The sequence below is a fragment of the Microcebus murinus genome, chromosome 16 (assembly GCF_040939455.1).
Source record: "Microcebus murinus isolate Inina chromosome 16, M.murinus_Inina_mat1.0, whole genome shotgun sequence".
Lineage (NCBI taxonomy): Eukaryota > Metazoa > Chordata > Mammalia > Primates > Cheirogaleidae > Microcebus > Microcebus murinus.
In genome coordinates this window covers 67431404-67450989 of record NC_134119.1, presented here as the reverse complement: position 1 = coordinate 67450989, position 19586 = coordinate 67431404, and the positions used below count along the sequence as shown (strand labels likewise).

Sequence of the window (19586 nt, the reverse complement as noted above, 5' to 3'; positions counted from 1 at the left end):
TAGCTCGCGGGTCTGGAGTGTGGGGCCCGCGGGGGGAGGGGACAGAGGCCCTGACCCCGGGTCGAGGGGGGCGGGGCTGGGGGCGAGGACCTTGACCTTCCCGGTCGCGCCCGCCGGGGGGCCGGGCTTCCAGGATCCAGCCCTTATGTGCGGTTGGGCCCCACGGCCTCATCAGACTTTGGAGGTGGAAAGGGGCCCCGGGTGAGTGGCCGAGAGAGACTCGAAATGGCCTCAGGAAGGAGCTATGCCGGGAAGGTGGTGATCGTGACCGGGGGCGGACGCGGCATTGGAGCCGGGGTCGCGAGGGCCTTCGGTGAGTACCGGCCTGAGGGAAGGACGGGAGCAGGGGCGAATGAGCGTGGGGAAAGGGGACTCGGGTTCTGGCGTCTGGATTCTGAGCGTGCACAAGCTGATTTGCAATGCTGATTGCAATGCTGAGTGAGTGAGAGGGTGGAAAGCCAAGTAGGTGTTCAGGGCATGGGTGGACGGAGATTTCTCACGCAGAGATTAAGATATAAAAGGTAAAAAAGGCCGGGCGCGGTGGCTCACGCCTGTAATCCTAGTACTCTGGGAGGCCGAGGCGGGAGGATTGCTCGAGGTCAGGAGTTCGAGACCAGCCTGAGCAAGAGTGAGACCCCCCCCCTACTAAAATTGGAAAAAATTAGCCGCACAACTAAAAATATATAGAAAAAATTAGCCAGGCATGGTGGCGCATGCCTGTAGTCCCAGCTACTCGGGAGGCTGAGGCAGGAGGATCGCTTGAGCCCAGGAGTTTGAGGTTGCTGTGAGCTAGGCTGACGCCACAGCACTCTAGCTTGAGCAACAGAGTGAGATTTGTCTCAAAAAAAAAAATCATATATATATGTATATACATGTAAAAAAAAGTTTATTTTATCATTTTATCTTTTAGAAGGACAGGGAGGGGGGAAACAGGATAAGCAGGGAGGTGGTCTTGGCATCCCAAAGAAAGAAGGGGTTGCCAGCCCTGAGGCCAAGTGGCTTGATGATTTTAAGGGGGAGGATTTGAAAAAAAACACCAGTGATTGTTGTCACTTGAAACAGAGGCTCATGCCTGTAATCCTAGCACTCTGGCAGGCCTAGGCGGGAGGATCATTCAAGATCAGGAGTTCGAAACCAGCCTGAGCAAGAGCGAGACCCTGTCTCTACTAAAAATAAAAAGAAATGAATTGGCAAACTAAAAACATATAGAAAAATTAGCCAGGCATGGTGGCGCATGCCTGTAGTCCCAGCTGCTCGGGAGGCTGAGGCAGGAGGATCACTTGAGCCCAGGAGTTTGAGGTTGCTGTGAGCTAGGCTGATGCCATGGAACTCTAGCCAGATCAACAGAGTGAGACTCTGTCTCAAATAAATAAATAAATAAAAGAAAGAGAGGCGGCTTTGGGAGTAATTAATAGGAGGCAGCTGCCAGACATCAGGTTGTCCTGTCTTTCTTGCTTTTCCTGTTCCTGGGGACTCGGTTATCTCTTAAATGTAGTCAGACTTAGCACAGGGGATGTGATTTTGCCTCTGACACTTGGTTTGGGGCAGGAAACTGAGGCCTGGCATTTGTCCCCTGCTGTCTGTCTGGGGGCTTCTCAGGAACATCTCAAGGGCACAGAAACAGATTCTAAAGGCTGCCAGCCTGGGATGTTCAGAGAAAGATTTGCATTTCCCTTTTGTCTGTTGGGCTTCTTTCTGATGTTTTGGAAACAGAGTCCCTGCAGGGTGCCTCTTGCCTGGCAGGGGAGTGAGTTCATAATTGATCTTTTGCAGTTGTTAGAATATCAGGAGATTAGATATTCTGTTGTTTCTGCTAGGCGGGCCCTGAGGGCCTGCAGTGACAGCCTGGGGCCTGGGTTTGGGGCAAGGTCTCCAAAGGAAGTCACTCCTTTTCTCTAGGTTTGTTAATGAAGCTCCAAAGCTAGTCGGTTAACTAGAGTAGCCTAGGGGAGTACGGTGTTTCCCTGAAAATAAGACAGGGTCTTATATTTATTTTTCCTCAAAAAGACACCCTAGAGCTTATTTTCAGGGGTTGTGTTATTTTCCCCTCAAAGCCTCAGCTTGCAGCAGGCACACACGATGCCTGGGACCCGACAGGGGGAGCTGACCTTGTTGGTGGGGCTGCCCGCACCTTTCCGGTCACCTCTGGGATGGCAGCTGTCACGATGGGGCAGATGAGAAGGGCTGCTCCTCTTTACCGCTCTGACGAAATGCATGGGCTGTGCAGATGCGCTGCGGAGCCACGCCCATCTCTAGGGCTTATTTTCGGGGTAGGGCTTATATTGGGCAAATGCTTAGAAATCCTGCTAGGGCTTATTTTATGGGTAGGTCTTATTTTCGGGGAAACACGGTATGGGTCAAGGCCTCTGCCCTTTGTCCGAGGATCCTCGTGACACTTGGATCACGAGGGGAAGATGAGGGAGAGAAGCCCCACTTCAAGTGGCCACAAGGGGACAGCAGAGGCCTTCACCAAGTGGTAACCTGGTCTCTCCCTTCTCAGTGGACGCTGGTGCCCAAGTGGTAATCTGCGACAAAGTAGGTGAGTGAAGGCCCCTCAGTCCTCACTTCTGCTTCCTCCCCAGGGGTCCGTGCCCCTAGTCCCTCCTCCCCTAGACCCAGGGGTCCAGCCCCAGCCCCTCCTCCCTCAGACCCAGGGGTCCAGCCCCAGCCCCTCCTCCCTCAGACCCAGGGGTCCATGTCCCCAGCCCCTCCTCCCTCAGACCCAGGGGTCCATGTCCCCAGCCCCTCCTCCCTCAGACCCAGGGGTCCTGTCCCCAGCCCTCCTCCCTCAGACCCAGGGGTCCAGCCCCAGCCCCTCCTCCCTCAGACCCAGGGGTCCATGTCCCCAGCCCCTCCTCCCTCAGACCCAGGGGTCCATGTCCCCAGCCCCTCCTCCCTCAGACCCAGGGGTCCTGTCCCCAGCCCTCCTCCCTCAGACCCAGGGGTCCAGCCCCAGCCCCTCCTCCCTCAGACCCAGGGGTCCATGTCCCCAGCCCCTCCTCCCTCAGACCCAGGGTCCAGCCCCCACCCCTCCTCCCTCAGACCCAGGGGTCCATGTCCCCAGCCCTCCTCCCTCAGACCCAGGGGTCCATGTCCCCAGCCCTCCTCCCTCAGACCCAGGGGTCCATGTCCCCAGCCCCTCCTCCCCCAGACCCAGGGGTCCATGTCCCCAGCCCCTCCTCCCTGAGACCCAGGAGTCCAGCCCCAGCCCCTCCTCCCTCAGACCCTGGGGTCCATGTCCCCAGCCCCTCCTCCCTCAGACTCAGGGGTCCATGTCCCCAGCCCCTCCTCCCTCAGACCCAGGGGTCCAGCCCCAGCCCCTCCTCCCTCAGACCCAGGGGTCCATGTCCCCAGCCCCTCCTCCCTCAGACCCTGGGGTCTAGTCCCAGCCCTCCTCCCTCAGACCCAGGGGTCCATGTCCCCAGCCCCTCCTCCCTCAGACCCAGGGGTCTAGTCCCAGCCCCTCCCTCAGACCCAGGGGTCCCAGCCTTTCCTCCCTCAGACCCACGGGTCCATGTCCCCAGCCCCTCCTCCCTCAGACACAGGGGTCCAGACCCCAGCTCTCCCCTCCCTGCAGATCCTGGTGGCCAGGCCCTGGAGAAGGAGCTTCCTGGAGTTGTCTTTATCCACTGTGACGTGACTTCAGAAGAAGATGTGAGGGTGAGAGAATTTTCCCCTCTATTCCCCATCTCTAATAATTACCTCTCTCTCTCTCCATTCTCCTCTGGGTGTTTGCACATGCTGTTCCCTCTACTTTTCCCTCCTTTCCTGGCTAAACTGTGTCTGCCACGAAGGTCTCAGCCCAGTGCCACCCACGCATGCGCATTAGGCTTTCCTTGGTTCTGATGACCAGGTCACGTTCCCGGGTTTGTTCTCCTTCATCACCTCCGTCTCCAAGGCTCAGCACATCTGCCAGGTGGATGGAAATGAATAAATCCCTCCAAGTGGGCCTCCTGTGACATTTTTCTTCCTGTTTCTGGGTTTTCTGCCCCTTCTATTTAATCAGTGTCTGTTATGTGCCCCCTTGGGTCTCTGCTCCTCTGTCTTTGGGTCTCTGTCCCCTCTCCTCTCTGGATCCCTGCCTATTTCCATCCCTGGCATGACAGTGTGGCGCTGACCAGCTCTCTGGGTTCTGGCACCTGGGCCTTCCTGTCGCTTCCTGTCCTGCTGTGCCTGGTGAAGCTGGGTGTCCCCCTGCTTCCTCCAGCTCCTGTCCTGTGAGCTCGGCACCCAGCTTCCCACCCCAGCCTTGCTTTTGGGGGCTTAGGGAGCGCCGGCTCCTGCAAGGTGGGCCCGCACAGCCCGGCTCATCGCCATGTTTGCTTCCTCCCCAGACTCTGGTCTCCGAGACCATCCGCCAGTTCGGCCGCCTGGACTGTGTGGTCAACAACGCCGGTTATCGTGAGTCGTGGGGCCTGAGGGCCACTCCCCACTGATGTCAACTGGCCTCCTGGCCCCACCCCTTCCTCCTGAACCTCAGTTTCCCCTTTCCCCACCCCGATCCTGCCCCATTCCTCTTCCTGTCCCCTGAGACAGGAGAGTGCAGCCACGGAAACCACTAGACCTGGCCTTAAATGCTGGTTCTGTTCCTTCCTTCCGGTGTGTCCCCATTCCTGTGCCCTCACCTGTCCATGCCCCTGCATCTCTAGAGAGGGGATGATGGTCACCATCACAATGACAGTGACCCTGTCGGGCACACACCTCGGCCCTGCAGGCACAGTGTTCTCATTTCTGAAGTGACACCATGGCCCTTCCCTTTGCCAGTGACGGCGAAGGTGGAGTCACCATGCACAGCTGTGGGACTTGGTGTGGTGGCTCCCACCAGAAACTGCCATCAGCTTAATGACCACCCTCCATAAGAATACCTCACATTGGTAAACTGAGGCTCAGAGAGCGAGTTGATTGGACTGGGCTCACTCTGCAAGGCCATGGCAGAGAAAAACTGCTGTCAGCTTGGCTCACCCTCTCCGGGCTGCAGTTTCCTCCTTAAATTGTTTTTCTTTTTCTGTCCTATCCTCTACTCCTCTCCTTCAGTTGTTGTAAAGATTTAAAGAAACAGCAGACACTAGTTCATCCTTTTTCTCTGCAGCCTTTGTTCACGGACAGATGCTCACTGTCGCCTACTATGTCCTACTTCCCTTTGTGGGGAGCGAGGGTTTAGCAGTGACAAAATAGAGAAATCTGCTGTCCTCTGCCACGCCGGAAGGTGTGAGGGTAAAAAGCCCAGTAGGTGCTCACGGCGCGGGCGGAGAAAGATTTCTCAGGCAGAGATTAATATATAATAGTAAAAAAAGTTTATTTTATCTAGAGGTGGGGAAGAGAGTAGTGAGATGGTTGTCACCCTTGTCAATGGAAAAAAGCCAAACTCTGTAAAATAATTTTAAAGAGATTTATTCTGAGCCAAATTTGAGGATCTCGACTAGGAACCACTGCCAAGAGGCCTTGAGCAGTGGATTTGATGTGGTTAGGTTACAGGTTTTTTTTTTATTATTTTATTTTATTTTATTTTTATTTTTTTATTTTTATTTTTTTTTTGTTTTTGTTTTTCGTCAGAAATGGACTACGAATATTTTTATTTTTTGACACAGTGTCTCTCTCTGATGCCCGGACTAGAGTGCCGTGGCATCAGCCTGGCTCACAGCAACCCCAAACTCCTGTGCTCAAGTGATCCTCCTGCCTCAGCCTCCCGAGTAGGTGGGACTACAGGCATGTGCCACCATGCCTGGCTAATTTTTTCTATATATATATATTAGTTGGCCAATTAATTTCTTTTTATTTATAGTAGAGATAGGGTCTCGCTCTTGCTCAGGTTGGTTTCGAACTCCTGAGCTCAAACGATCCGCCAGAGTGCTAGGATTACAGGCATGAGCCACCACACCAGGCCTACAGTTGGGTTTTATACATTTCAGGGAGACAGGGGTTACAGGTAAAGTCATAAATCAATTTGTGGGAGGCATACATTGGTTTGGCCCCAAAAGGTGGGACATCTCGAAGGGAGGGGCTTACAGGTTATAGGTGGGTTTAAAGATTCTTTGGGTTGTGATTGGTTAGACATGAAGCTTTGTCTAAAGGCTAGAATGTTTTAACTAAGGAGCTGTTAGCAGAGACAAGCCACCAGACATAGATTTGTGGTGTAAATGGAGGACCTGCAGGTTTGTCTTGCATACCATCAGGCCTGTTAATGGGTTACAAAGGATGTCCCCAAGAAGGGAAGGGGGCATAATAAGGCATGGCTGACCTCCTTCTACCTGGCAGGCAATTTTGTTTTAGGATATTCCTCTGGCCACACCATGATGGGGTCTATTTAGTCAGCCAGTGTGTGTGGGGTGAGCCTTAAAGTTTTATTTTAGTTTACACCTCAGAGAAAGAGAAGGGAGATGCCAGCAGCGAGGCCAAGTGGCTTGATGCTTTTATGGGGACAAAGAGGAAGAGAAAAATAGTAATTCTTGTGGAGTAATTAGTGGGAAGCAGCTGGGAGATGTCCAGTTGTCTGTCTGTCTTGCTTTTTCTGTTCTTGGTGACTTGGTTATCTCTGAAATGTAGTCAAACTTAGCGCAGGGGACGCGATTGTGCCCGAGTTATGGTTTGGACAGGAAACTGAGGCCTGGTCTCTACCTCCTGCTGTCTGTCCAGGGTCTTTTCAGAAACCCCTTGAGGATACGGAAACAGATTCTACAGGTTGGGAGCTGGTGTTGTACAGAGAAAGAGCCACATTTCCTTTCTGTCTGTTGGGCTCCCCTCAGAGCTTGTGAAAACAGTCCCCGCTAGGGAGAGAGCTCCTGGGATTGATCTTTAGCTGTTATTAGAAAATTGCTGGGCTGGGCTCGTTGGTTCATGCCTGTAATCCTAGCACTCCAGCAATTTTCTTTATTTTTTTATTTTATTTATTTTTTTATTTTTTATTTTTTTTTGAGACAGATTCTCGCTTTGTTGCCCAGGCTAGAGTGAGTGCCGTGGTGTCAGCCTAGCTCACAGCAACCTCAAACTCCTGGGCTCGAGCGATCCTTCTGCCTCAGCCTCCCAAGTAGCTGGGACTACAGGCATGCGCCACCATGCCCGGCTAATTTTTTATATATATATCAGTTGGCCAATTAATGTCTTTGTATTTATAGTAGAGACGGGGTCTCGCTCTTGCTCAGGCTGGTTTTGAACTCCTGACCTTGAGCAATCCGCCCGCCTCAGCCTCCCAAGAGCTAGGATTACAGGCTTGAGCCACCGCACCCGGCCTTATTTTTATTTTTTTTGAGATAGAGTCTCACTCTGTTGCCTGGGCTAGAGTGCCCTGGCGTCAGCCTAGCTCACAGCAACCTCAATGTCCTGGGCTCAAGCAATCCTCCTGCCTCAGCCTCCCAAGTAGCTGGGACTACAGGCATGCGCCACCATGCCCGGCTAATTTTTTCTATATATTTTTAGTTGTCAAGCTAATTTCTTTCTATTTTTTTTTTAGTAGAGGCAGGGTCTCACTCTTGCTCTGGCTGGTTTCTAACTCCTGACCTCGAGCAATCCGCCTCCGCCTCCCAGAGTGCTAGGATTACAAGCGTGTGTGAGCCACCGCCCCAGCCAGTAAAGAAGTTTTATAGCTTTGCTTTTCCCAGCAAAGGAGGAGGATGGAGACTCCAATCTGCAATGCTAATAAGCTTCTGGCATTTTCTGCTCAACTACAGTTGATGATTCTGATTGTCACATCTTGGTCTGTGACCTTGGTCCAGGTCCTCCCTTTACCTGGTGGGGGCAGGGCCATCTCCTGTTGCACAAATAACAAAAGACTTACCCAGCCCCTCCCAACCACTGGCCTGTGGCAGGGATGCAAGTTTTAGTTCTCAAAAACAATGGAGAGGCTGGGCGTGGTGGCTCACGCCTGTAATCCTAGCACTCTGGGAGGCCGAGGCGAGTGGATTGCTCAAGGTCAGGAGTTCAAAACCAGCCTGAGCGAGACCCCGGCTTTACCAAAAATAGAAATAAATTAATTGACCAACTAAAAATATATATACAAAAAATTAGCCGGGCATGGTGGTGCATGCTTGGCCTCTCAGCTACTCGGGAGGCTGAGGCAGGAGGATCGCTAGCCCCGGAGATTGAGGTTGCTGTGAGCCAGGCTGACGCCACGGCACTCACTCTAGCCTGGGCAACAAAGTGAGACTCTGTCTCAAAAAAAAAAAAAAACAAAAACAAATGGAGAGCCAGGCGCCAAGGCCTATGCCTGTAATGCTAGCACTCTGGGAGGCCAAGGTGGGTGGATTGTTCAAGGTCAGGTGTTAGAAACCTCATCTCTACTAAAAATAGAAAGAAACTAATTAGCCAACTATAAATATATAGAAAAAATTAGCCAGGCATGGTGGCGCATGCCTGTAGTCCCAGCTACTTGGGAGGCTGAGGCAGGAGGATTGCTTGAGCCCAGGAGTTTGAGGTTGCTGTGAGCTAGGCTGATCCCCGGCACTCTAGCCTGGGCAACAGAGTGAGACTCTGTCTCAAAAAAAAAAAAAAATTTTTGGAATGGAGGATGTTGAAGGGAGACAGAAAATATTTTTGTCATTTTTTCAGGCCATTCCCTGGCCGGAAATGGAGTCATTATACAAATAAGCCTGTTCACTAAAATATATTTGTAACCCCAGAATCGTTACTCTCTCTCCCAGGTTATTCACGGACACATGCAGGGTGGCAAAAATTTGAGGCGACAAGCTGCCTCTTGTATTGGCTCTCAGACAGACACCCTGTGGCACAACTGTGGCAGGGGGGTACGAGAAGCTCCAGCTCTTTCTGGGCTAGTTGGGCCAGTTGAAATCCCAGCTGTTACCTGTTAGTGGGGGCGACCTCAGGCAAGTCCCTTGACACTCTGAACCCTGATTTCTTGTTTGTGAAATCAAGACTGTAGAGTCTACTAGTATGAGTTGTCTTTAGGGTTTAAGATTATCATCTATATTAGGTATGTATGTATCGACATATGTACATATATTGTATATATCGTGTATATTTCGATGCATATATATCTCATATGTCCTGGTGACTTCATGGGACATAACTGCTGTGAATTGCAAGAATGGACTGTAGATAGTAGCACGGCCAGTGTCAATTAAGGCTATGGAGAAAAACAAAGCTGGCCAGGGGTGGAGGCTCACACCTGTGATCCCAGCACTTTGGGAGGCCGAGGCAGGCGGTTTGCTTGAGGCGAGGAGTTGGAGACCAGCCTGGGCAAGAGAGAGAAGCCATGTCTACTAAAAATAGAAAAATTAGGGGGTTGTGGTGGCGTGTGCTTTTAGTCCCAGTTGCTTGGGAGGCTGAGGCAGGAGGATCTCTTGAGCCTAGAAGTTTGAGGCTGCAGTGAGCTATGACAACAAGCTACTGCACTCTGTGGTCCAGGCTTTGCAGGGTGAGACTTAAAGAAAAAAAGGGAGGGAGGAAAGGAAAGGGAAAAAAGAAAGGAAGGAAGGAAGCTGACTGAAGGTGCAGGTAGTGACGAGGGTGTTTGGATGGCGGGTCTGGGGAGGCTCCTCTGAGGATGTTTGTACGGATCCCTGGAGGGAGTGAGGCAGTCATTCCCTGATGTCTGGGAGGAATGTTTCCTGAACTTTCTGCCCCTGGTCTTGCTTCCCATCTCTCTGCCCCTCGTCCACTTGTCTGCTAATTCTGATGCCTTTGGGGCACCTGGGTCGGCTCTTCCACTTGTCTTTCCCTTTGTCCTCCCTCCCCACCGTCCAGCTCTCTGTCCCCTGAATGTTGACTTCTCTGTCCCTCTACCCTCCCCATTCTCTCTATGTATTTAACAAACACATGCATGGCACCGTCTGGTGCAGATATTGTCATGTGAAATTTACATGTCCAAGAACAAGGTGTTACCCTCATCCCGGAGACCAGGAAACAGGCACAGAAAGGAAAAAAGGGACTTGCCTGAGGTCACAAAGCCAGGGAGTGGCAGGGGTGAGCACGAGGGAGCTGGCCTTTCTCTTTAACCCACGTGCAGCCTCGTTCCTTTGTGTGTTCGAGGCCCTCGGTCTGCCATTCCTGCCAGTTCCCCAGTCCCCTCCTGGTCACTGTCTCCACTCCTTGTTCTGTCCTGGCCACTCCCTCACTGCACCTCTCTCTCCCCCACTCCCACCTCAGACCCAGTGGATCAGCGGCTCACGGAGACCACCACCGACGGTTTTCGCCAGCTGCTGGAGCTGAACCTGCTGGGGGTTTACAGGGTGACCAAGGTGAGCACGGGGCATTGGGTTGTGACACCCATTTTGTCTAAGAGCAAAATGTTTCCTGTTCCTTTGTTTGATCTCCTAGTTCCAAAAGGACCCTGGTCTTTGTAGAAAGTAAATGGGGGGAGATTGCTTGCATCCAACAAAAGGTACCCATGTAGCTGCATGGCTCAGCCTTCTTAGGAACCTTCCAGGACCTTCCAAACTGGTGCAATGGTGGTGGGAGGGGACATTAAGAACATAGGGGGACCAGGTGAGGTGGCAAATGCTTGTAATCCCTGCATTTGGGGAGGCCAGGAATTTGAGACTAGCTTGGGCAAGATAATGCGACTTTGTCTCTACAAAAAATTTAAAAAATTAAATTAGCGGGGCATGGTGGTACATGCCTGTAGTTCCAGCTACTTGGGAGGCTGAGGCAGAAGCATCGCTTGAGCCCAGGAGTCTGAGGTTGCTGTGAGCTAGGCTGACACCACTGTACTCTAGCCAAGGTGACAGAGTGAGACTATCTCAAAAAAGGGAAAAACAAAAAGTACCAGGCCCAGAGAAGCATTTAAAATGTAACATCAGATACATCTCACGCCTACTTAAGCTAAATAATTACCTCTTGAAGCCACTTGCTGTGTGGGCTCTAGACTAACTGCCGCCCAAGTACCCATAAAATGCCACACACCCTATAGCTCCACAGTGGCCGGCCAATCAGGGCCCAGTGTTATTTCTGTCAGCCAATGGGCACTGGTGACGTCTGTAATCACCTCCTGTCCTAACTATCCTTTATTCTTTTTTTTTTTTGAGACAGAGTCTCGCTTTGTTGTCCAGGCTAGAGTGAGTGCTGTGGTGTCAGCCTAGCTCACAGCAACCTCAAACTCCTGGGCTCAAGCAATCCTCCTGCCTCAGCCTCCCGAGTAGCTGGGACTACAGGCATGCGCCACCATGCCCGGCTTATTTTTTCTATATATATTAGTTGGCCAATTAATTTCTTTCTATTTATAGTAGAGACGGGGTCTCGCTCTTGCTCAGGCTGGTTTCGAACTCCTGACCTCGAGCAATCCGCCCGCCTCAGCCTCCCAGAGTGCTAGGATTACAGGCGTGAGCCACCACGCCCAGCCTATCCTTTATTCTTTAAAAATCTGAGCCTCTCTTTTGTTCTCGGAGCACTCAGGTGAGGCAACTTGGAAGTGTGTCCCGGCTGTAGTCCTCTACCTTGGCCCTAACTGAACTCTCAATAAAAAGGACAAATGTCACCGCAGAAAAATCTTTCCTGGCGCTCCTTGCTTATGTGGCATCTATACACACATCCTTTCTTGGTGATAACAGCACTTTTCTTCATTGCACTTTTTAAGTAATTAGTTCAACAAATATTTATATAGAACCAGTGATATGCTACGCCCTGGGCATGTAGTGGCATTGTACAAAACAGACAAAAATCCCTGTTGCTGGCCGGGCGCGGTGGCCCACGCCTGTAATCCTAGCACTCTGGGAGGCCGAGGCGGACGGATTGCTCGAGGTCAGGAGTTGGAACCCAGCCTGAGAAAGAGTGAAACCCCATCTCTACTAAAAATAGAAATAATTGGCCAACTAAAAGTATATAGAAAAAAATTAGCCGGGCATGGTGGCACATGTCTGTAGTCCCAGCTACTTGGGAGGCTGAGGCAGGAGGATCGCTTGAGCCCAGGAGTTGGAGGTTGCTGTGAGCTAGGCTGACGCCATGGCACTCTAGCTCAGGCAACAGAGTGAGACTCTGTCTCAAAAAAAAAAAAAAAAAATCCCTATTGCTGGGAGCTGGCGTGTTCCATCAGAGGAGGCAGGTAGTGAGGACGGAAATGTAGCCTATAATGTCAGGGAGGGACAGATGCAAAAATGTGAAGGGAAGTCAGATGGTAGAGAGTGATGGCTTTGTGTGTGCTAGTTAAGAAAACTTGTTGTTATTTTTGCAAGTACATTTGCAAGGGCGTTTTGCGAGTACAGCCTACACCAAAGTGGGGACAGTCCCGTGTGGAATCTCACCAGCCCATTGCTCGGTGCCAAGAATTGCCAGCATTCTGATAACTCAGTATGTATCTTTAGCAAATGAGGGCTTTTAAAAAGTGGCTTTTTGTGCTCTTTTAGACAGGGTGGGGTGCTCAGGGAAGGCTTCTCTGAGAGGTGGCATTTGAATCAAGACCTGAAGAGTGGTTGGGCAGAAGAGCAGCCAGTGCAAAGGTCCTGGGGTAGAGGGGTGCCTAGTTTACGGGAGGAACAGTGAGAGGCCGGTGAGGCTGGCACCGAGTGAGCGGGAGAGGGTGGGACAGGAGGGCAGAGAGAGGGCAAATGGGGGACCAGATTGAGCTGGACCTTGTGGGCCACAGAGAGGACTTTGCTTTGACATCAAAGGGTTCTGAGCATAGATGGGAGCTGCCTTAAGTAGGAACTGGTGCCCTCTGGGACCACGTGGGGGACCAGACTGCAGAGCGAGGGCTGAGATGGGAGCCCTACAAAAAGGTGGCTGGGGTAGTTGAGGTGGGAGGTGACAGTGTGGGTTTTTTAGGTTGATTTGTTCCCCCTACCCCCAGAATCTGGCAGGACAGAGCTGCCACCTGCTGCCGCAGGAAGCCTGGGAGGGAGAGGGTCTGGGCTGGGGAGGGGGCCGTGGAGAGTGAGATGTCCACCGGACATCTCCAATTTGATGGTCAGGGGACTGTGGGATTCCACTGGGCTGGGACCAGGGCTGAGGTCTGGAGACATTAGTTACATCAGTTTGGGGCTGACAGGCTTGAAGCTGGAGGAACTCAGGGGAGCAAAGGTAAACAGAGAGGGGAGACCCCCAGGGGCCTCATTGTGGGGGAGCCTGGCTACTGACTTAGAGGGCCCTTCTGAGATCCAGGTGAAATGTCCCTGGACGCTTGAGCAATCCACTGCTCAGTGGGGACCCCGGCTTCTGTCCTCAGCTTCTGTTGGCCTTTTAAGATTGACCCAACACTTGAACACCTCCACACATAAGACACAACTATACCCAAGCCTATAAAGGGTTAATATGGGTATTTATTTTTTTTCATTAGTTGCCAACATTTAAAAAGAAATTTTGTGGCTGGACGCGGTGGCTCACGCCTGTAATCCTAGCACTCTGGGAGGCCGAGGCAGAATGATTGCTTAAGGACAGGAGTTTGAGCCCAGTCTGAGCAAGAGTGAGACCCTGTCTCTATTGAAAATAGAAAATATTAGCCGGGCATGGTGGCGCATGCCTGTAGTCCCAGCTACTCGGGAGGCTGAGGCAGAAGGATCGCTTGAGCTCAGGAGTTCAAGGTTGCAGTGAGCTATGATGAGGCCACTGCACTCCAGCCAGAGCCACAGAGGGAGACCGTGTTTCAGGAAAAAAAAGAAAAGAAAGCAAAGCAAAGAAATTTTGCATAAGCAACTGGAAAACTGGTTTCTCTCTCTCTCTTTTTTGAGACAGAATCTCACTCTGTTGCTCAAGCTAGAGTGCCGTGGTGTCAGCCTAGCTCATAGCAACCTCCAACTCCTGGGCTCAAGCGATCCTCCTGCCTCAGCCTCCCGAGTAGCTGGGACTACAGGCATGCGCCACCATGCCTGGCTAATTTTTTCTATGTATTTTTAGTTGGCCAATTAATTTCTTTCTATTTTTAGTAGAGACGGGGTCTCACTCTTGCTCAGGCTGGTTTCAAACTCCTGACTTTGAGCCATCCGCCACCTTGGCCTCCCAGAGTGCTAGGATTACAGGTGTGAGCCACCGTGGCTGGCCAGTGATTTCTCTTTAAAAGTCAGTAAACTGGACCTGTGGGGCAGGGAGACTGTCTGCTACATGTAGCCCAGTTCTCTATTGTGCCCCAGTCCCTGCCTCCCCTCATTGGGCCACCAAAGCCTGTGGCCTGTGAGTGATCTATATAGAAGCCTCACTTGGGAGTTAGAGGTCTCAATCTGGGGCTTGCTTGCTTAAGTCCTCTGCCACTTCCTACCTGCCAGGTCATGCAAGTTACTCATCCTTTCTCTGCCTCCGTTTTCTCATCTGGAAAATGGGCCGATAATAGTGTCTAATTGGAAGAGTTGTTCTGAGGATTGCCTGAGATAAAATGAAAAATACCCACAAAGCCCTCAGAGCATGCCTGGCACTCAGTTCACCCTCTGCAGTTATTAAGTATCATGAACCTTGCCCCATTTTGTTTCTTGTGGCCAAGTTGCCCCACTCAGTGTGAGATCCCTGGGATAGGTGTTGGGCAAATGGAGCCTGGGGAAAATAGAAGGGAAAAAGTGAGAGCTGAGCTGGGCCAGGAGTGGGATGGAAGGAAGTGAAGTTAGGAGACAAGGTGTTGCACTCACTAAGAAGAGTGTGCAAAGGCCCTGGGGCAGGCGCCAGCAGGTATATCTTAAGATGAACATCTCATGAAGCAGCCCATCCCTATCTTCAGCTTCTGCAATTATAAACATTTTGTTAAACTTGTTCTACCCATTGCCTCTTGCCACCCCTCCCCAGATGTTATATGACCTTATCAGTAAGAACTCCATGGCTGGATGCAGTGGCTCATGCCTATAATCCTAGCACTTTGGGAGGCCAAGATAGGAGGACCACTTGAGGCCAGGAGTCCGAGAGCAGCCTGGACAACACAATGAGACCTCATCTCTATAAAAAAAAAAATTGTAAAAATAGCCGGCATTGTGGTGGGCACCTGTAGTCCCAGCTGAGGCAGGAGGATCACTGGAGCCCAGGAGTTCGAGGCTGCAGTGAGCTATGATCTTGCTGCTGCACTGCAGCCTAGGTGACAGAGTGAGACCCAGCTACATGAACCCAGAAGTCCCCAAATATCTTATTATAGTTTGTTCACACTGGGATCCAGACTAGGTCTGCCTATGGCATTTAGTTTTCCTGAGAGTGAAGACTTCTGTCTGCTGGGTCATGCCTCTGTCCCGGCGCCTAAAGCAGTGCCTGTTAGGAAGAAATCTGTGAACACTTGTAAGTTGCAGCCCTCATCATCATCATCACCACCACCACCAAAATCCTTTGGAAGCTCTTTAAATGCTGATTCCGGGGCCCCTGTCCAGACCTCTGATTCAGAATCTGTGGGTCTTTTGTCCTCCCTGGTCGATTCTGATAGAAGCCAAAGTTTATGACTCCCTACGCTAGAGAAAACAAGGAGGGATTAGGGCTGTTTATATAGTTAAGGAAATAGTATCTTGTGGGCAGTAGGGATCCGCAGAAGGTGCTGGAGCAGGAGTAGGGTGCAGGAGGTGTCAGTCGTAGACTCTCAGAGCTGGATCCGTTCTTATAGAACCATCCATTCATTCATCAAACATTAACTGAGCCTGGTAATGTTCTAGGTGCTGGGGCTACAGCGGGGAGCCGGGCCCCTGTGTTTTTGGCTTACAGTCCTGCAGCAGCCATAGATGGATGAGTTTCCAAGAATGGGTGCTTCTCATTAGGAAGGGGATGGGTGCGGCTCTGGAGGGAGGCAACCCTTCTGGGAGCTGGGCCAGGCTTCCAACTGCAGTCCCCAGAGGAGGGGTGGGGCTGGATGGAGTGAGAGAAAGGAACAGTGCAGGGAGAGGCTGGCCTGGGGAACAGATCCTGCAGGGTCTTGAGGGCCATGCTGTGGCATCTGGTCTTTATCTTAAGAGAGCAGTAGGGAGCCATGGAAGGTGTTTGAGCAAGGACATGACTTTCAGCCTCCTGAGTAGCTGGGACTACAGGCATGCGCCACCATGCTCGGCTGATTTTTTTTTTTCTATATATTTTTAGTTGGCGAATTAATCTCTTTCTGTTTTTAGTAGAGACAGGGTCTCGCTCTTGCTCAGGCTGGTCTCGAACTCCTGACCTTGAGCGATCCTCCTGCCTTGGCCTCCGAGAGTGCTAGGATTACAGGTGTGAGCCACCACGCTTGGCCTGATCTCATTAATATTAACAGATCACTCCGGCTTCTATATGTAAGAGGGACAAATCAGAAGGCCAAATGCAAGTGCAGGAAAACCATTATTAGTGTTTTCAAGGCCCCTGTCCTTCTCTGACCTCCCCTCCCACCCCGGGGCCTTTGCACTCACTGTTCCTCTGCCTGGTAAGTCCTTTCTCCAGATTTCCCCACCACTCATACCCTTACTCAAGGTCTTTGCTCCTTCCCAAGGCCTCCCTGAACATACTCATTAGAACTGTACCCCCCCCAAACACTCCCAGCCTCTCATCGTCCGTGCTTGTTTCGGATGCCACCTTCCGCTACAGGACACCCATCTGTGGCTGTGTCCTCCGGCAGAACCTCAGCTCTGTGTGGGCAAGAACCTCTCTCTTTCTGTCTTGTTTTCTGAGGCATCCGTGGCATTTACCATGGCACCTGGCACATAGTAGGTGCTCAATAAATGCTTATTGAATGAGGCAGAGAGAATTGCATAGATCCAAAAGATCTTAGGAGCGACGGCTGCCAGGGCTTGATGCTGGGATGGCTGAGGCTCTGGAAGATTCCCGTGTCGCTGGCTTGAGACCCTAGTTGGGAGCCAGTGTCATGTGGGAAGCTGGGGGTGGGGGGGCAGGCTAGACTTTAGGAGTCCAGTGGGGTGAGTTCTGTATTTGAGACACTGGGATCCAGATGTCCATATGTCTGGGACATCAGGAGCTCCAGAGGGCAGGTCCCAGAGAGATTTAGGGGATGCAGGTGGGAAACCAGCAAATTTGGGGGCTCCCCTGGCAAAGCTTGGAGAGAGAAGCAGGCTCAGGAACTCTGAAATCTAGGGAACATGGGGTGAAGCTGGAGGACATCCAGTGTGCGACAGGGAGGGCGGGCGGGTGGGGGAGGGGAGTCAGCCCAGTACAAGCCCTGCGGCCAGCACAGGTGCTCAGTGACCTTGCGGGCTGGGGAAGGACACTGGCCAAGGAATGTGCCATGTGTGCAAGGGCTGGGAAGGGGACTGGGGAGAGTGTGGGACAAATATTTATTGAGCTCCAGCTGTGTGCCTGCTGCTGGGCCGGGTGAAGGTGGCAGGAACCACGTCTGAGGCTCCTGTGGGCAGCGTGGGGGGAGGGGAGTTACACAGCAGGGACAGGGTGCAGGGCAGGCCGGGGTGGGGCTGCTGAGGGGAGTAGGGCAGAGGCTGAGAGGGTGCGGGTGGGCTCCTGAGGCGACAGCCAGGGGACTCCCCACCCCGCCAATGCCCACATAGTCACGTGGCTCATGCTCTGCTCATGCTCTGATCATCTTAGAGTTGTCAGGAACTCCTGCCCATTTATGGGCTTTGGCCTCAGACTGCGGGCAGCAAATATGGGCTCTGTCAGGTGTCACATGACCTTCTGTGATGTGTCAGTCTCCTCATTTGTAAAATGGGGCTACTGCTGTACCTTTTTGTAGGGCAATGAGGAGGATTAAATGAGTTTATCCACGTGAAGAGCTGAGAGCAGGACCTGACACGTACCGGGTCCTTAGCACATCCATTCATTCTTCGAAAGATATTTGAGGCCAGATGCCAGGGCGGTGGCTCACGCCTGTATTTTGAGCACTCTGGGAGGCCAAGGCAGGAGGATCAGTTGAGCCCAAGTGTTTGAGGTTGCTGTGAGCTAGGCTGACACCACAGCACTCTAGCTGGGCAACTGAGTAAGACTCTGAGTCAAAAAAAAAAGTGACCCAGAGAGGGTGACAGAGTCAGAGACACAGAGAGAAACCCCTTCAGACAAGAAGAAACTCCGTACGTGCTGAGACCCAGAGACCCTAGGGCAAACCAGAGAAGGTACTAGATGGTGTCCCCATGGGCCACCAAGATCAATTAGGAGCATGCAGGGAGATGGTCACCGTCCCAGACATCAGGATGCCTGCAGCTGTGTTTTAGTGAGCTGGTGAGATCCAGGGCTTGGTTGACTTATTTTTCCTTCTGTCTTCCTAGTACGCCCTTCCCCACCTGCGGAAGACCCAGGGGAACATCATCAACATCTCCAGCCTGGTAGCAGCAATTGGCCAGTCCCAGTCAGTTCACTATGTGGCCACCAAGGTACACCACCTTGCTATGCCCCTTCCTGGCTCCCGTGGGCTTTGGCTTTGAGGCTGGCCACTTTAAGAGTGGGACCCAGCAAGACCTTGGCTGGGAGAATGACACATCCGACTCCCACGTTCAGCCCCAAGGCATAACAACCTGTGACAAATTGCCACCCCTCCGTGTTTGTCCTGAGAAACAGACGTGTGGCATCCAAGGAGAGCGTGGCTTATCCATTCTGATGCTGCCTGTTGTGGGGAGAGGACAGGAGGGGCACCATCTCCGGGGGACTGAACTTTCTCTGGGCCCCGTTTTCTGCAGGGGGCAGTAACAGCCATGACCAAGGCCTTGGCCCTGGATGAGAGTCAATACGGTGTCCGAGTCAACTGGTGAGCAACTCCAAGTCGGCCGAGAGCCTCCTGGGGGAACTGGGGAGGCTGGGAGTGAGCCCAAGAGCGGCATTGGAGACAGACTTCTCTGATCCCCCTCCCTTCCCCCAGCATCTCCCCAGGAAACATCTGGACCCCATTATGGGAGGAGTTGGCAGCCTCAACACCTGACCCCAGGGCCACAGTCCTAGAGGGCACCTTGGCCCAGGTAGGATCGGGGGCCATGGTCAGGGGGAGGAGGTGGCTTGGGGGTGGCCATCAAGTGGGACTCCTCTTGACCCCCACTTCTCCCTTCTCTCCCCAGCCCATGGGCCGCATGGGCCAGCCCGCTGAGGTGGGGGCTGCGGCAGTGTTCCTGGCCTCCGGAGCTACCTTCTGCACAGGCATGGACCTGTTTTTGACAGGGGGTGCAGAGCTGGGCTATGGGCGCAAGGCCAGTCCGGGCACCCCCGTGGACATCCCTCCTAGTCACTGGTGATTTCTCACATTTCCACCTGGGACTCCCTGCCTAGGACTCCCCTCCCCCCAAATCCAACCTGCACCATCTGCCTCCTCCAGCCCCTTAGACTTCAAGACCACTTAGGAATGTGCCAGATCGCCCTGCAGTTTCCCATAAAAGCAATTTGCAGCCGGAAGGAGAACATGGTTGTATTTATTTCCCGCCTTTTCTAGGAGTCCTTCTGGGGCCCTCAGCCTCACGTGTTGCCTCCCTGAGGCACTACAGTTCCTATACCGGCCAGCAGGTACCCAATGCTGCTAGTGCCTGTCGCCTGTCTCCAGGGGCTCCTGGGAAAGGCAGAGCAGTTTGGCTTCACCTGTGTGCTAATTAAAAGGCCCGCAGGGGAGAGTAAATTGAGCGCTAATTAGGAGATAATGGAGGAGAAGCGAAAGGGCCTCCCCTTTATTCTCGGCTTTAGGGAAACGGAGTTTTGACCTTGCCTGTGGAGCAGGAAGGTGGCTGCCACTAAGTCCAGAGGGAAGAGGAAGTGGGGGGTGGAGACTCCTCGGTTTGGGGGAGGAGGGCACTGGGGCCTCCCCGCCTAAGGAGGAGCAGACCGTGTATTCCCCGGGTGGCGCCCAG

General features: G+C 52.5%; 1 protein-coding gene across 1 annotated transcript; it reads left to right on the top strand.

Annotated features, from left to right (window-relative positions):
• The first annotated feature begins 114 nt into the window (after positions 1-114).
• HSD17B14 (hydroxysteroid 17-beta dehydrogenase 14) lies at positions 115-19140 on the top strand. Its single transcript, XM_012754255.3, has 9 exons — positions 115-313; positions 2501-2539; positions 3578-3660; positions 4335-4401; positions 10099-10190; positions 18030-18134; positions 18438-18505; positions 18617-18713; positions 18810-19140. Exons 1-9 carry the CDS (start codon positions 226-228, stop codon positions 18981-18983), a joined length of 813 nt encoding a protein of 270 aa, XP_012609709.2. The 5' UTR covers positions 115-225; the 3' UTR covers positions 18984-19140.
• The last annotated feature ends 446 nt before the right edge of the window (positions 19141-19586 follow it).

Bases quoted from the DNA above. Each gene is read 5' to 3' on its own strand.
- HSD17B14 (XM_012754255.3), top strand. From the start codon at position 226: ATGGCCTCAGGAAGGAGCTATGCCGGGAAGGTGGTGATCGTGACCGGG. The intron at 314-2,500 runs GTGAGTACCGGC...CTCCCTTCTCAG, and splicing joins CGGGGTCGCGAGGGCCTTCG to TGGACGCTGGTGCCCAAGTG. The intron at 3,661-4,334 runs GTGAGAGAATTT...CTTCCTCCCCAG, and splicing joins CTTCAGAAGAAGATGTGAGG to ACTCTGGTCTCCGAGACCAT.